The sequence below is a fragment of the Impatiens glandulifera genome, chromosome 3 (genome assembly GCF_907164915.1).
Source record: "Impatiens glandulifera chromosome 3, dImpGla2.1, whole genome shotgun sequence".
In the NCBI taxonomy this organism is placed as follows: domain Eukaryota; kingdom Viridiplantae; phylum Streptophyta; class Magnoliopsida; order Ericales; family Balsaminaceae; genus Impatiens; species Impatiens glandulifera.
In genome coordinates, this window is record NC_061864.1 from 1,926,963 (window position 1) to 1,940,333 (window position 13,371).

A 13,371-nucleotide genomic window follows, 5' to 3' on the forward strand; every position below is an offset into this window, starting at 1 on the left:
CAAAAATTTTTCTTGGTCTAGAAATCATACATGTTGCCAATGGCATTCATGTGAATCAAAGAAAGTATATATTAGATCTAATAAATGATGTTGGTCTAATTGGCTGTAAACCAGCTAAAACCCCCATGATTAGGGGTATCAAATTGCATGAAGAATTGCATAAATCTATACCTGAACCAAGCAGGTTTATGAGACTGGTCGGGAGATTGCTTTATTTAAATTATACTCGACCTGATATTGCATATGCTGTGCAACAACTATCTCAGTTCATGAATGAACCGTCTATTTGTCATTGGGAAGCAGCTCTTCATGTGGTAAGATACTTAAAAGGTAATGCTTCTATTGGGACATTTTATCCATTTGACAATGAAATTAAATTAAATGCTTATGCAGAATCAGATTGGGGATCTTGTCCTCTTACTAGAAAGTCACTCACATGTTACTGTATTTTTCTTGGGAATTCTATTATCTCTTGGAAAACAAAGAAACAGTCAACAGTCTCTAGATCATCAGCTGAGGCTGAGTATCGTTGTTTGGCGGCTACGTCTTGTGAAATTAAATGGATTTCATATCTGTTTACAGATTTTCAAATTGAAATGTCAATTCCAGTTACATTATATTGTGATAATCAAGCTGCAATTCATATTTCTGAAAATGCAGTATTTCATGAACGTACAAAGCATCTTGACATTGACTGTCATATTGTTAGGAATCATTATTTGGCTGGTTTTATTAAACTGACATATGTTTCTACCAAGAATCAAATTGCAGATATATTATCTAAAGCTTTGGATTTTCCGATGTTTAATTATCTTCGATCCAAGCTATTTCTCCAAGATGTTCATCTTGAAGGGGGAGTATTGAGATAAGTAATATTAATTTGTTATTTATAATTTTATAGTAACTAATTTGTGAGTTAATTTGTGCAGAATATAAAGTTTAAAGATAATTTGTTAGTATAATAAGTTCAATACCTTACTTAAATATAGAGTAATATTTTGAGGACTATTGTATTATTTGTTATAACTGAAAGAACAATCGGGGCAAATGACCCTTGCTATGTATCAAACATTGGTGTTAATCACCGACTACTTTTTCATCAATAATATTTTTCAGACTTTCTACTTCTTGATCTTGATTCATCAAATCCATGATTCTTCAAGTCTTAATATTAAAGAACAAAATAATATCCATATAAACAAAACATACATGTCATAAAGGTTAAAACTCAAAAAATTCTTTCAACTTAAATGATTAAGAAACTAATTTCTCTGTAGCTTTCTCTGTAAAAAAATAATTTACATCCCAACTTTATAGTATGATTTGAAAATTTAATGATAACAAATAAAATTATTAAATAACAATGTACTTAATTATTCAAATCATCCGGCCGAAAAGATTTGAGAACTGAAATAAATGAATGTCGACATTAGGTTCAGTTGTGACATTAAAATAAAAAGTAAGGATAGAGCATACAAATAACTCATTCAAATGATAATTGTGTGTATGTTTGTAAATTAACTTATTCCGGCATTAAACTGAAAAAATGAAACATAACAAAAACATACATTTCACCTATGTTAAAAATATACATTTCAGTCGAAATGAACTGCGTCCAAGGCTTCGATGAACTGCACCCAAACTTCGATGATGAACTCGCCCAAAATTTAATATGGGAATCACAACAACGTCGAGAGACGAAGAAGAAGATAAGTGAGAGTAAAAGAGATACAATCTAGGGTTTTTATTTATGGCTTTTAATTTTTAATTTTATTTATTTTTAATACGTGGTAATAAAAAATTTTGTGGCAGGAAAAAAAATACGAGACGAAATCTCAAATGGTTAAATATGTGAAAGTTAATCCCCATATGGATCATTTGAAAGTTTGAGCCCCATGTAGATATATATGAGATCAAATCCAAACAATTAGGAGGAAATTGACGAAGATCAAAAATGAAAAAGTTCGTTTTACCTAGCTAATTTCTCGATGCAGAAACCAGGAAAATGATAAATTCAGCGAAAGAAAGTAATGTCACGAATCCGACGTTGACCCCACGTCAGAATTTGAAAAAAAGTCCTGAAATGCACATTTCGGGTTTGGGATCCGAATTTTTATTTTATTTGATGAACCTGAAATGTGACATTTTTTATTTTTCTCTCTCCTACTCATATACATTCATATGCATATGCATGTGTGTCATTCCTGGACTTAGTTTCTCTGCACCATCTCTGAATTTATCATTTTTCTTAAAATAAATACTTTAACCTTTTTTGAAATTATTTCCATACAAATCAATTGAAATTATATACAAGTATATTTCATTTAATGATGTGACTAAGAGATTGTTAAATTGATTAAGTTTATAAAAAAAAGGCTTGAGCTTAGAATATCTTACTCCAAATTTCAATATATACATATATAATTATATGTATAATGAAAATCAACTTATAGAATCACAAAATAAACACAAGTAAGAGATATGCTAGATAGAAAAAAGGAGATGGGTTCTAAAAAACTTCAAACTCTAGATTTTTGTTAGACTTTTTTTTATTAAAACCAAACAAGCCCTTAGAGTGGGAAAATAATTGGGGGGAAACAACTAACTTCCCAAACCGGCGCTGCTGCAGAGATTTTGGTTCAATTTCTTGAAGCTTTGCCCGGTTACTAAAGAGAGATTCTCTGCGCTCATCTTAAACGGTTCAAATTTTTTCCTAGGGTTTCGGCGAGGTTGTATTGTATGGCGTCCGACGATGTGGTAGTGAGACGGCGCCGGTGACAACCATCGTCAATCTACCTGAAGAGTCGAAGATAGCCAGTGAAGGAGTTAAGGCTCCTACTCATGCTTTACTCAATATCTGCAAGTCTCTCGTCGCCGGTGGCATTGCTGGAGGAGTGTAAGTTCTTTCCCTCATCGATGCAATGCAAGCAATGATTATCTTTTATGAATATGCTTTCGAGTGAAGATTATATATGGATATTGAACATCAGCAGAAATGAAAATTGAGTTTGATTCACTTTAAATCAACTTTGGAGGGTGACAACTGACATGAATAGGTTCCACGTTGTTCATAGATGAGAGTATCAACTTGATGTTTCCTTATTCAATCTTTGAATTCCTGCAGCAATTGACCTTATCCTTATTGTGCGATTCTCCTGATGCATAAATGTTAATCGCAGCTATAGAAAAATCTCATTATTGAATGGGCCTTGATATAGTTATTTTTGCCCTTGCATAACCATGCATAATTTATGAGTCTATGACTTGACCTGATCTGCTTGGCTTCTTCTGGTGTGTTGACTGAAATATTCTTTCACCTTTTATAATCTCTAGTTTCTTTGTTCTCCGAAACTATGTTGATCACTTGAATTTTATGTCTGTATAGACGATTTCCAGATTTCTTCATGTTCATATTATTATTTTTTTCTTATAGAACTCATATCTAAAAGGTGTCATTCACAAGTGCTTTGTGATAATATATATTGTTGCTAGTACTGTATAATATAATAAACAAAACTACAAAAGGAATGATTAAGGTAGGGAAATGGAAGAGGAGTTACTCTCCCCCCTATCTGATTTAAGTCATGACTATTTGAATGGAATTCGAGCATACATTTCCAGATGCAAAATAACACATTTTTTAGACTCTAGATAGTAATTTATCTAGAATATGGTCTTTTGGCGTTATTGAAAGTATATTGGAAATGAAGATGTCACTACACTGTAATCTAGAAATGTGTTTTCAGTGACCAATGTTCTGTAGAACTCATTCTTAAGTTCATTTGTGTAGATTTACACAAATGTGGAAACCGGTAAGAATCTCTATGCCAAGACAGAAGTTATGCGCTACATTAACAGGAACAACATTACACAAGAGAGTCCTCAACAACCGGCTCAGTGGAGCTCTCCTCAACAGCCAACTCCTCTACAACAGGTTCAGTGGAGCTCTCCTCAACAGCCAATTCCACTACAACAGGTTCGGTGGAGCACTCCGCCACAGCCAAGTCAGCAAGAGAGGGTGACCACAGAAGATGAAGCTAATAACGGAACATTGCCAGTAAGTGTGAAGTTTTACACATTTGTTCCCGTTGTTTAATTGTTTCTCTACACTTCAGTTTACTTGATTTTTTATTTATCTTGTGTTCCATTTTGTTTGCAACTCTTTTACAAGACAAATGAAATGCTGGACGGGTTGCCTTCTGGATGGAGAATCGAGGTGAAATCTTGTAAAAGTGGTGCACATAAAGGGAGAGAGTACAAGGTAGTAAAATATGGGTGATTTTTGTGTATTTGCCAAATATTTTCCTGGCCAAAGAATTTGTTTAGGTATTGTATTATGTGTACTGTTTATCTTCCATTTCGTGGACTATTTAAAGGCAATGGCACTAATTGTGCCCGCATAGTCCCCAACTCAGCAGTCAAGTTCTTTAGCTATGAAGAAGCATCTAAGTATGTTGCCTCTCTTTGTTTCATCTTCAAATTATATACCCCTTTTATAAGCAATAATTTGAACTAGATTTCTTCATGTTATATGATCTTAAGCTCCAAGAAGATTTATAGTTATTTTGTACCTGCATGAAGTCTGAACTTGACTGCTTTTCAAGTGGTTTTACTTTTGATGCTATTCTTTTTTCTTTGTTGGTTCTTCTTAAAGCTGCATTAAGTTTGAACATATTTCCTATTGATCTCATTCTCTTTGTCATATTTAATATTTTTAATGTATGCATTTCAGTATCCCTTATGTTTATTTACCATTTGGCATCAAACAGGGGAATTCTATTGCTTTATCAGCGGCAAAGTGGAAAGGGTAAGTTTATCCTTCCTTTCTCGTTTATACTGCCCTTTAGTTTCACTCGTGACTAAGATCTGGTTATATGTGCAATGAGCCCGTGAATGAATTTGAGAAATTTGTATAGGCTCAGATTTATTAAAAAGTATAAACTATAAAATTGTGGGTAAAAAATGAGTGTCTACAAGTTCAATTAGATTCAAATATAGAAATTCATGTTGAACTAAATAACTAAACAGAGAACTAATCTTCTTCTTCATCAATGGCTGATTGCTTCTGCTTTTTCCATTTGTATGCAGCTTCAAGTATCTTCAGAGTTGGTGCTTGCGTTTCTTCTGGGAACAAGTAGTCAATGTATTCTTCGTAACTGTTCATTTTTAAACCAATATTATTCCTCATATCTTCTACCAAAACCAAACCAAAACAAAACAAAACAAACTACCCTTCAAAACCATCCTCCGCTCCTATCTGCCGTCTCCTCTTTAGTTTCTTGGAATCTTCGAACGGACTAAACTCTCATCACCCAACTCTCCAAATTTGCGTTCAACATCCAACCACTTCTCCAACAGCATATCTCTCTCTTCTTTCAGATCCGGGGCTGATGTTCAAAAATGGTGATTTATGGCTCTCTCAAATATTCCTGAAAATTCAAAGGGAGATATATCAATATAAACCAACAAAACACATAATTCAGCATCGGTTGGTTGGTTTGTTGCTTACCTTTGCTTCGTTCAAGGCATTCGGCTGAGTCCAGGCTTTCCTCAGCAGACGCCTCGAATTCAGCATAACTAATTCAAACCTTAACATGCTTTGTTCTATCCAAAAGCCTGTCGTAGAGTTCTCTAGCTCTTTTTAAGAGAATTTTATTAATGAAAGACAATTTTCCAGGGATGACTTAATTTTTTCCACATGAAAAGTTTTCGTTTTCCAAAATTTGGTTATTGGCTGCAGAGTTTGAAATAAGGCAACTCAACATGAAAGCTTCTAGACAAATCCTTGGAAACGCCATTGGAAGATGCCCGAAACACAAAGTGAGTAAGCATCCATTTGATTTGTAACATTAATAAAATATACTTAGCTTGGTTGATTGCTAAAGTGATAACCCATGCGTTTAGTAGTTTAGAATTTTGATATGAATTTGCATTTTCCGGGAAACAGATATTCAAGAAGTACATCGAGATAGAACTAAACCTTGGAAACATTGATCGTTGTCGAAAGCTATATGAAAAGTATTTGGAATGGTCCCCCGAGAATTGCTACGGTTGGATAAAGTATGCAGAGCTAGAGAAAGACCTAACTGAAACCGAGAGGGCTAGAGCTATCTTTGAGCTTGCAATTGCTCAACCAGCTCTCGATATGCCTGAAGCTCTATGGAAGGTAAATTCCTTTTCTTTCTTGAAACTTGAAAGTCAAATATATTATTATTATTATCTAATTTTGTGCATCACTTGTATGCAGAAATACATTGACTATGAAATATCATAATCAGAATTTCAAAGAGCTAGAAAAATACGTAGAGACTTTTGGATAGAACAAAGCATGTTAAGGTTTGGATTAATTATGCTGAATTTGAGGCGTGTGCTGAGGAAAGCCTGGACTCAGCCGAATGCCTTGAACGAAGTAGACGTAAGCAACAAACTAACCAACCGATGCTGAATGCGGGTGCAGATCCAAAGGATGTGTAGGTCGATCTTGTTGGTGGATATGGAATCTAACCACTTGTTCAGGCTTATCTGTCATTACAATTTGGTCGAGATTCAGCTCACCATTTCGAAAGTGAATGAATGATATATGCGCGAGCAAGTGATAATGGAGAAGATGATGATGTTCTTCTACTACTAGAAGAGATGGATTGGTTAGAAAAGATTTAACACAAAAGGGAAATTCATGAGGTTTAAAATTTTGTATTTTTTTTTTTAAAACACTATTAGTTTTAAATAAAAATTACTTTTCAGAAACAAGAAACAATGTTTGAAAGGAATCATATTTGTAACTTGTATGCTATTGAATAAATTATCAAACTTCTAAGGCTTTTAGAAGAATAATTAATTTCCCGATCGACTACATAACACGAATTTCAGAAAGCGTCGTAATAATAATTTTATAAATGATACATATTAAACGATTGCGATCATTTAAGGTTCAATAATTTCTCTTCAACCAGATAGTTTACAAAAAATAATCGGGATAATAACTTAAATATGTAGGTTCTGTTATAGAGTTGGGCATAATACCTAAACAGTTATATTCGTCTCGGACAATTCATGTTATACTTTTAATCGTGCCGTGTTGAAACTCATTATCTTATGTGTCGTATCATGTCTTGATCCGTTCAAATTATCATGATACACGGGTCTATTCGCGTCGTACTAACTCATGTCAATAAGTTTATTCGTGTTTTGTTAACCCGTCTTCAAATTCGTGTGTCGTGTTGAGTCGACTAGAACTGATCATCGTGTCGACCGAATCGTATTGTGTCGAATTAACGTGCCTTAACTTACTCAAAATATTATAATCCAGGTCCATTCAATTTTATTATCTAGTTTTTCAAGTTTAATCATGTTAACCCTTATTCAAGTATATTTGTTTTTGTTGTGTTCATTAATATTATTATTATAATATATATATATATATATATATTATGATTATTTAATTTGTCTCCAATTATATATATATATATAGTTTACGTGAGTCTATTGCTCAACTCTAATTTACAAAAATTCTCATATTAACTCTTTGAGCAACGGAAAAATCTCCGAGCAATAAAACCAAGTCACCGGCCCTATTCCAATAAATGACGCCACTAAAGTTGAGAACCAATGTAGCCAAATCAATAGCACATGTTAGCATTCTTCTTCGACTTACTTATAATTGTTAACCATGCCCCTAAACTGATGCTATTATTATTCCCGTACAAAAACACCACCTTCACCCAAACCAGTCAAATCAAAATAAGTGTCGTCTTCACAACTCGATCTGACAAGAACCGTCGTTAATAACTTATGATTGTCACCGGTAATTCCGACTTTTTCAATTATTTTCGGACTATATAAAACCATGACGGCTTGTCACGTGCTTGTTGAAACAAATTAACCCCAAAAGTCACCCATGACTATTTTTTTGCGACGATTATCTAAGGAAATTCCAACAACTTTTTTAATTTTGACTGGGTTGAGGTTTGCCTCGTCCGGCGAGTCAGAGATGGTGAAGGGTTTGTTTAGCTTTGGCAATCCGACCTTGCATCATAGCCAACGGGATGATTTTGGCATTACTAACACTCCGGACCCATAACCATATGACTTTTAAACTATTTTCGAGAAGGCGGAATTGGATATGTTTGGAAATTATATATTGATCATGGTTTATATGAAAATTGTATCAATTAAATTAAGACCCAAATTTTATTCTAAATGACTAATTTTAGTTAAGTGCTAAGATGTTAAATAATTCAGGCAAGGATGTGAGAAATCTCAAACGGGACGCAAACAAGATCCCGGTAATATAGACTGGAGCAATTCCATAGCGTATCGAACGCCGACTCCGACTCCTACCACGAATCGGTCCACCATCAGAAAAACGTAAATAAGGGCGAACCCCATCAACACGACACAAAAGAAGAAAATAGTCGCAGCACTTACAATGGATCAAGTTCGATGTCAATAGATCCGACGAGGGAATAAATATTGAGTATCCCCGTCAGAACCTCCAGATGAATATAGGATAATTTAAGATCTTTTATGCTTGTATTGTGTTGTATTCGTGTTTGTGTCTTGTCGATTTGTAATCGTGTTAATTTGTAATTTTGTCGTGATTGTTTTATCTCATGCTTTGTCGTGTCCAACCCACAACTCGAATGAGATAATATTGTATTGTGTCGTTTCGTACCAATATCGTATTGAATCGTGTTTATTCGTGTTGACCTAACTCATTGTTCTATTCTAGTCCGTCTCTCAATCTAAAGTTTTCAAATTATAAAAAAAGTTAACAAATATATTGACGAAAATTATATAAAAAAATATCTCAAACAAAAAGTTAACAAACATATTGATGAAAATTATATTAAAAATAAAGTAAGGTAACCAAAAAAAAAAGATAAATTAATTTCTTTAAGGAAAATCAACACAAGACTCCTCAAAATTTATCATATACTGTCTTATTAGCTATTATTAAAATCTCATACTATTATTTGGTCAAACTTGATTATGAGAATTGAGAATAATAATAATGAAGAGTAAGTTTATTTTGACTATAAGTTTGGGAAATCTCTAAGTGTACGTACGGTTGGAATTGGTTAACGGTACTAGAAAAGAAAAAGACGATTGAAATAATTAATTAGTTAAAACATGACATGGACTGAATTGGAACACGAACAAAATCAATAAGCCCTATTCTCTTCTCTTCTATTATTCTAAGTCCTTTCTAGAATAACGCGGTTCTACTAATTGTTCATCTTTTTTGAGGTGAATAAAACAAAATCTTTAATTCATTTATTACATAATCTAAAATTTCCTATAGAGCAAAAACATTACATTTCAACATTACATCTGTTTTAGTTTTTTTTTTATGTCATCATGATTAGAATGAAACCCTTCAATTAATCAAATTTAAGACATATAATCTCTTAAATAATATTTTGTCCCTTAAACTAGCATTTCTGTTTACTAAAAATTAGTTGTGGAGAATACAAAATAATAATAATAAAAGTCTAAAATACTTTTCATATAAAAATTAAAATGATTAAATAGCAAGTTTTAGAACTATTAGTTAAAGTATTGTTGTTATATATTGACTTAAGAAGGATGAGGGGAGGGGAGCAAAGCATTATTAACGCGGTTTTAAGATTCTATAATCTCATCATCAATTTTAATAATGATAGATTAAATCACATTAAAAATAATTAGCCAGTTTTGAATTGGTCAGCCGTTGGTTGGGACATCATCCCGTACACTATTACACGTCTTTACTTTATTTACTTACTTGCTTTATAATATTGAATCAAATTTACTTTTCAATAACCTTTTACTCTTTTGAGCTTAGTTTGACTTGGATTTTTGAATTTTTATTTATTATTTATAAATTCTTACTATTATTATAATCATCAAATTATTTATTTAATTAATTAAATTATTATTATTTTATCTTTATAAAAAATAAATTTTAAATAAATAAAAAAATATTATAACAATTTAACAAATAAAAAATTCAAATAAAATAATTTTACATCAAACAATTTTATTTTATTTTTTATTTATAAAATCAACCAAAAAAATACCTATATAAAACAAGTCATTTGTTTCTTATAATAAAACTTCGATAAATGAATGTTCGGTAAATGATTTCGGTCTAATGGACTTAACGAATAACATTGCAGAATGAATTAACGAATAAATACAAATGAAGTTTTTATATGTCTTATGTAAATATAAACGAATAATCACTATATTTCAAATAATATATTTTCATTTATATAAAATATATCATAAATACATTTTATTTAATGACTAATTTTTAAACACATTAATAAGTGATATTTAGGAGGTATTGAGTAAATATTTTAACTCCAACTACATATATACATTTAGAATTCAAAAAATATGAATGTAATTAAAGTTTACATTAAAGTTATAACTAAAAAATAATAATTAGAGTTATAAAATGATTTTTCATAAAGATTAAAAACACATGCACAAGAGATAAATGATGAAATTTTAACAAATTCTGGTTTGTTTTTCTCTTTTCCTATATGATTTTTCACTTACTTCTCATTAATATATATATATATATATATATATATATATATATATATATATACATGAATTTTTTTTGAACTTTAAAAACTAAATAACCCTACACCACTTAGTTATGAATCTCATTCCTTTTTGTCTTGCATTCATGAAATTGTTTTAAAAAAATATAAATAAATGATTGTATCATAAATTGTGATCCTAAACAATCCCTAAACATGTGGACTTCCACAGTATACCAAAATAAAATAATATAGTATCAATTATTTTTGGAAAAAGGAGCCCCCACAAATAGGATGGGAGAGAGATAAATTAAGATCCCTTTTGAATTGGTCAGCAGAAAGAAAACAACATGTGGACATTCCACACTATAATACTTATACTCTACTCGTTTTCTCAGTCAAACTTGTTAAATGAATCTCCATCTCTTTAAATTCAAATCAATTCCTCCTCTCCATTCTCATCATCATCATCAATCAATCATCACCATATCTCTAAAATGGAGAATGGATGTAAATGGGATCAAAATGCTCTTATGACTGAGCTCAAACAAGGAATGGAGTTAACCAAACAGCTTATTAATGATATACATCCAAATGTCTCTATCCCTTCTCCTCTTCCTCCTCAACACTTCCAACTCCTTCTTCAAAAGATACTTTCTTCTTACCAAAACTCCTTACTTATCCTACAACCTCAAACAGTGCCCGTGGTAGTCGTCGAATCCTTCTCTTCTCCCCATCATGTCGATGATGCCGAATTCAGCCCCTATTCAACCTCCAAAAAAAGGTAAACACTCTTCTACTTTTCCACTTCCAAGAAAGAAATCACCAAAAGACCTTCAAACTTACAACTATTATTGTTTCTTCACAGGAAGGTGTCATCTTCTTCGTCATCAGCAAGGACAAAGCAAGTGAGAATTCGATCGGAGAATGGACTCGAGAGCCCTAGTGAAGATGGATATAGTTGGAGAAAGTATGGTCAAAAGGACATTCTTGCCGCCAAATATCCAAGGTTCCCCTAACTGTTCTTACACACAACTATAAATAACTGCTCTTTTTCCAAACTTGTTTGTTTAAAAAAAATTATTCTGTTTATGCAGAAGTTACTATAGATGCACTTACCGAAATGTTCAAGGCTGCTGCGCGACTAAACAAGTGCAGAGATCGGACGAAGACCCTTCTTTGTTTGAGATTACTTATAAAGGAAATCATACCTGCAATTTGCACAGATCTCTTCCAGATTCTCAAATGCAGGAAAATCAACAACAAATCAACAATGAAACGCTCTCGAATTTAAGAAACAGCTTAAGAGTTGATACCCATAATAATAACGAACAGACGATGGCGGCTCACTTCTCTTTTCCTTGTACTGCGTTTGATCCATTCTCCACCCTCTTTGCTGACGACGACAATTTACTAGCTGGGTTTTCTTCGTCGGATTACTCAAACAACAACTATCTACCGAATAATTCATGTGAAAGGAATGGATTCGGAGGGTTTAATGATCTTTCAGAGATAATTTCAGCCAACACTTCAGTTACCAATTCGCCAGTTGTAGGCTACAACCTGGATTTCTCTATTCTGGATTCAGCTAATAATTGTAATTGGTATTAGAAATCAATTATATTACCTTGAATTGAGGTTTTTCTTCTTTCAAAAGTAAGCATAATATGTGTGTCTTCCTTCACTCTTGACAATATACAATGCATTTAAAAAAAGAAAGAAAAGGAATCTACAAAGGTGGGTTCTTCTTCTCATCTTCAACAATGGCGGAATCTGACACCTTTGCATCCTTGAGTTTCCTAAGAGCTCCCATTAGTCCTAATACAATGAATAAATTGGTAAGGGTGAGAAGCGATTCAGCTCCGCCGTGCAGCCAGTCTACATTTGATAAGGATGTCCCGTAATGCACCTTTGCTGATCAGGGTTTGATTTAGTTAAGTTAGTTTCACTGTTAATTTCGTATTAGGGTTGAAAACTTATGATCAGAAGACAATATGTACATACCGTATATTCCAGCAGGAACTGTTCGAAATAGAAAGAGGGAACAAACATGGAGTCAGAAAATTTAAAACCCTGAACGAATTAATTGAAGAAAAGAGAGATTAGGGTTTAAAGTAGTCTGACTTGTGGCGCCTACAAAGGCGAGCAGGAAATAAAAGCCGAAGAGGGTGAGCTTTGGGGCAGTGTTGGATTTGGTGAGGAAGTAGAGGAAGCCGGCGTAAGGGAAGATGGAGAATGCAAAGAGCTGTGACGCTATGCTCTGTGAATCAATGCTGGGTGCCCATGGATCAACAGGTAAGAACCCACCACAGATGATCCGACGACTGTCTTTCATGTTCTTCCCCAAATATCTTCTGTTTCCATGAAACTCGACGTGTCGGAATGACCCGGATAATTTCGATTGGAACGATGACGAAGGAACAAGGAAAGCTGGGTTCTTGAGAAAAGGCTGAACAAAGTTAACGATCATTTGATCAATCTGTAATTCAACTAACCTTTCCGAGTTCTCTAATGGCAGAAAGAGAGTGAAACAATTTGGAAGGTGTAGATTGCTGATTCAGTAAGTAGATAAGTCAACAAATATCTTACAACCTTTTTAATGGAGCTGGAGATGGTGATTGGTGAATTTAAAATAACTTCTTTTATTTATTTATTTATTTATTATAATTGAGATGATCAAAATTGTAGTTTTTATTTTTTAAAATTTATTTGATATGAAATTATGTTTAACTCGTGATTCAAATTATAATATAATTTTCTACTTTAGTTAGTTACTATATAAGTTTTCCAATCATAATTCAAACTATTTTTTGGAAAATTACCATCTAATCTAAAA

General features: G+C 32.7%; 4 protein-coding genes and 1 long non-coding RNA gene across 5 annotated transcripts; 3 read left to right on the top strand and 2 right to left on the bottom strand.

Moving 5' to 3' along the window:
* The first annotated feature begins 3,761 nt into the window (after positions 1 to 3,761).
* On the top strand, positions 3,762 to 4,403 carry LOC124928839. Its single transcript, XM_047469092.1, has 3 exons — positions 3,762 to 4,057; positions 4,172 to 4,261; positions 4,377 to 4,403. Exons 1-3 carry the CDS (start codon positions 3,842 to 3,844, stop codon positions 4,401 to 4,403), a joined length of 333 nt encoding a protein of 110 aa, XP_047325048.1. The 5' UTR covers positions 3,762 to 3,841.
* Positions 4,404 to 4,971: 568 nt separating this feature from the next.
* LOC124929094 lies at positions 4,972 to 5,677 on the bottom strand. Its single transcript, XR_007098626.1, has 3 exons — positions 5,510 to 5,677; positions 5,232 to 5,429; positions 4,972 to 5,156 (listed from the first exon to the last, which is right to left on the bottom strand). It is a non-coding gene; the product is annotated as an uncharacterized LOC124929094 (long non-coding RNA).
* A 2-nt stretch (positions 5,678 to 5,679) lies between these two features.
* Positions 5,680 to 6,375, top strand: LOC124929093 (crooked neck-like protein 1). The gene is made up of 3 exons (XM_047469362.1): positions 5,680 to 5,820; positions 5,948 to 6,166; positions 6,248 to 6,375. Exons 1-3 carry the CDS (start codon positions 5,764 to 5,766, stop codon positions 6,272 to 6,274), a joined length of 303 nt encoding a protein of 100 aa, XP_047325318.1. The 5' UTR covers positions 5,680 to 5,763; the 3' UTR covers positions 6,275 to 6,375.
* A 4,609-nt stretch (positions 6,376 to 10,984) lies between these two features.
* Positions 10,985 to 12,197, top strand: LOC124929091 (probable WRKY transcription factor 41). Its single transcript, XM_047469359.1, has 3 exons — positions 10,985 to 11,319; positions 11,404 to 11,544; positions 11,633 to 12,197. Exons 1-3 carry the CDS (start codon positions 11,033 to 11,035, stop codon positions 12,144 to 12,146), a joined length of 942 nt encoding a protein of 313 aa, XP_047325315.1. The 5' UTR covers positions 10,985 to 11,032; the 3' UTR covers positions 12,147 to 12,197.
* Positions 12,123 to 13,099, bottom strand: LOC124929092. Its single transcript, XM_047469361.1, has 3 exons — positions 12,660 to 13,099; positions 12,540 to 12,557; positions 12,123 to 12,449 (listed from the first exon to the last, which is right to left on the bottom strand). The coding sequence occupies exons 1-3, from the start codon at positions 13,003 to 13,005 to the stop codon at positions 12,265 to 12,267; spliced, it is 549 nt and encodes a 182-aa protein (XP_047325317.1). The 5' UTR covers positions 13,006 to 13,099; the 3' UTR covers positions 12,123 to 12,264.
* Between the last annotated feature and the right edge of the window lie 272 nt (positions 13,100 to 13,371).

Bases quoted from the DNA above. Each gene is read 5' to 3' on its own strand.
- LOC124929093 (XM_047469362.1), top strand. From the start codon at position 5,764: ATGAAAGCTTCTAGACAAATCCTTGGAAACGCCATTGGAAGATGCCCG. The intron at 5,821-5,947 runs GTGAGTAAGCAT...TCCGGGAAACAG, and splicing joins GAAGATGCCCGAAACACAAA to ATATTCAAGAAGTACATCGA. The intron at 6,167-6,247 runs GTAAATTCCTTT...ACTTGTATGCAG, and splicing joins TGCCTGAAGCTCTATGGAAG to AAATACATTGACTATGAAAT.
- LOC124928839 (XM_047469092.1), top strand. From the start codon at position 3,842: ATGCGCTACATTAACAGGAACAACATTACACAAGAGAGTCCTCAACAA. The intron at 4,058-4,171 runs GTAAGTGTGAAG...CTCTTTTACAAG, and splicing joins CTAATAACGGAACATTGCCA to ACAAATGAAATGCTGGACGG. The intron at 4,262-4,376 runs GTAGTAAAATAT...GACTATTTAAAG, and splicing joins ATAAAGGGAGAGAGTACAAG to GCAATGGCACTAATTGTGCC.
- LOC124929092 (XM_047469361.1), bottom strand. From the start codon at position 13,005: ATGATCGTTAACTTTGTTCAGCCTTTTCTCAAGAACCCAGCTTTCCTT.
- LOC124929091 (XM_047469359.1), top strand. From the start codon at position 11,033: ATGGAGAATGGATGTAAATGGGATCAAAATGCTCTTATGACTGAGCTC. The intron at 11,320-11,403 runs GTAAACACTCTT...GTTTCTTCACAG, and splicing joins TATTCAACCTCCAAAAAAAG to GAAGGTGTCATCTTCTTCGT. The intron at 11,545-11,632 runs GTTCCCCTAACT...CTGTTTATGCAG, and splicing joins CTTGCCGCCAAATATCCAAG to AAGTTACTATAGATGCACTT.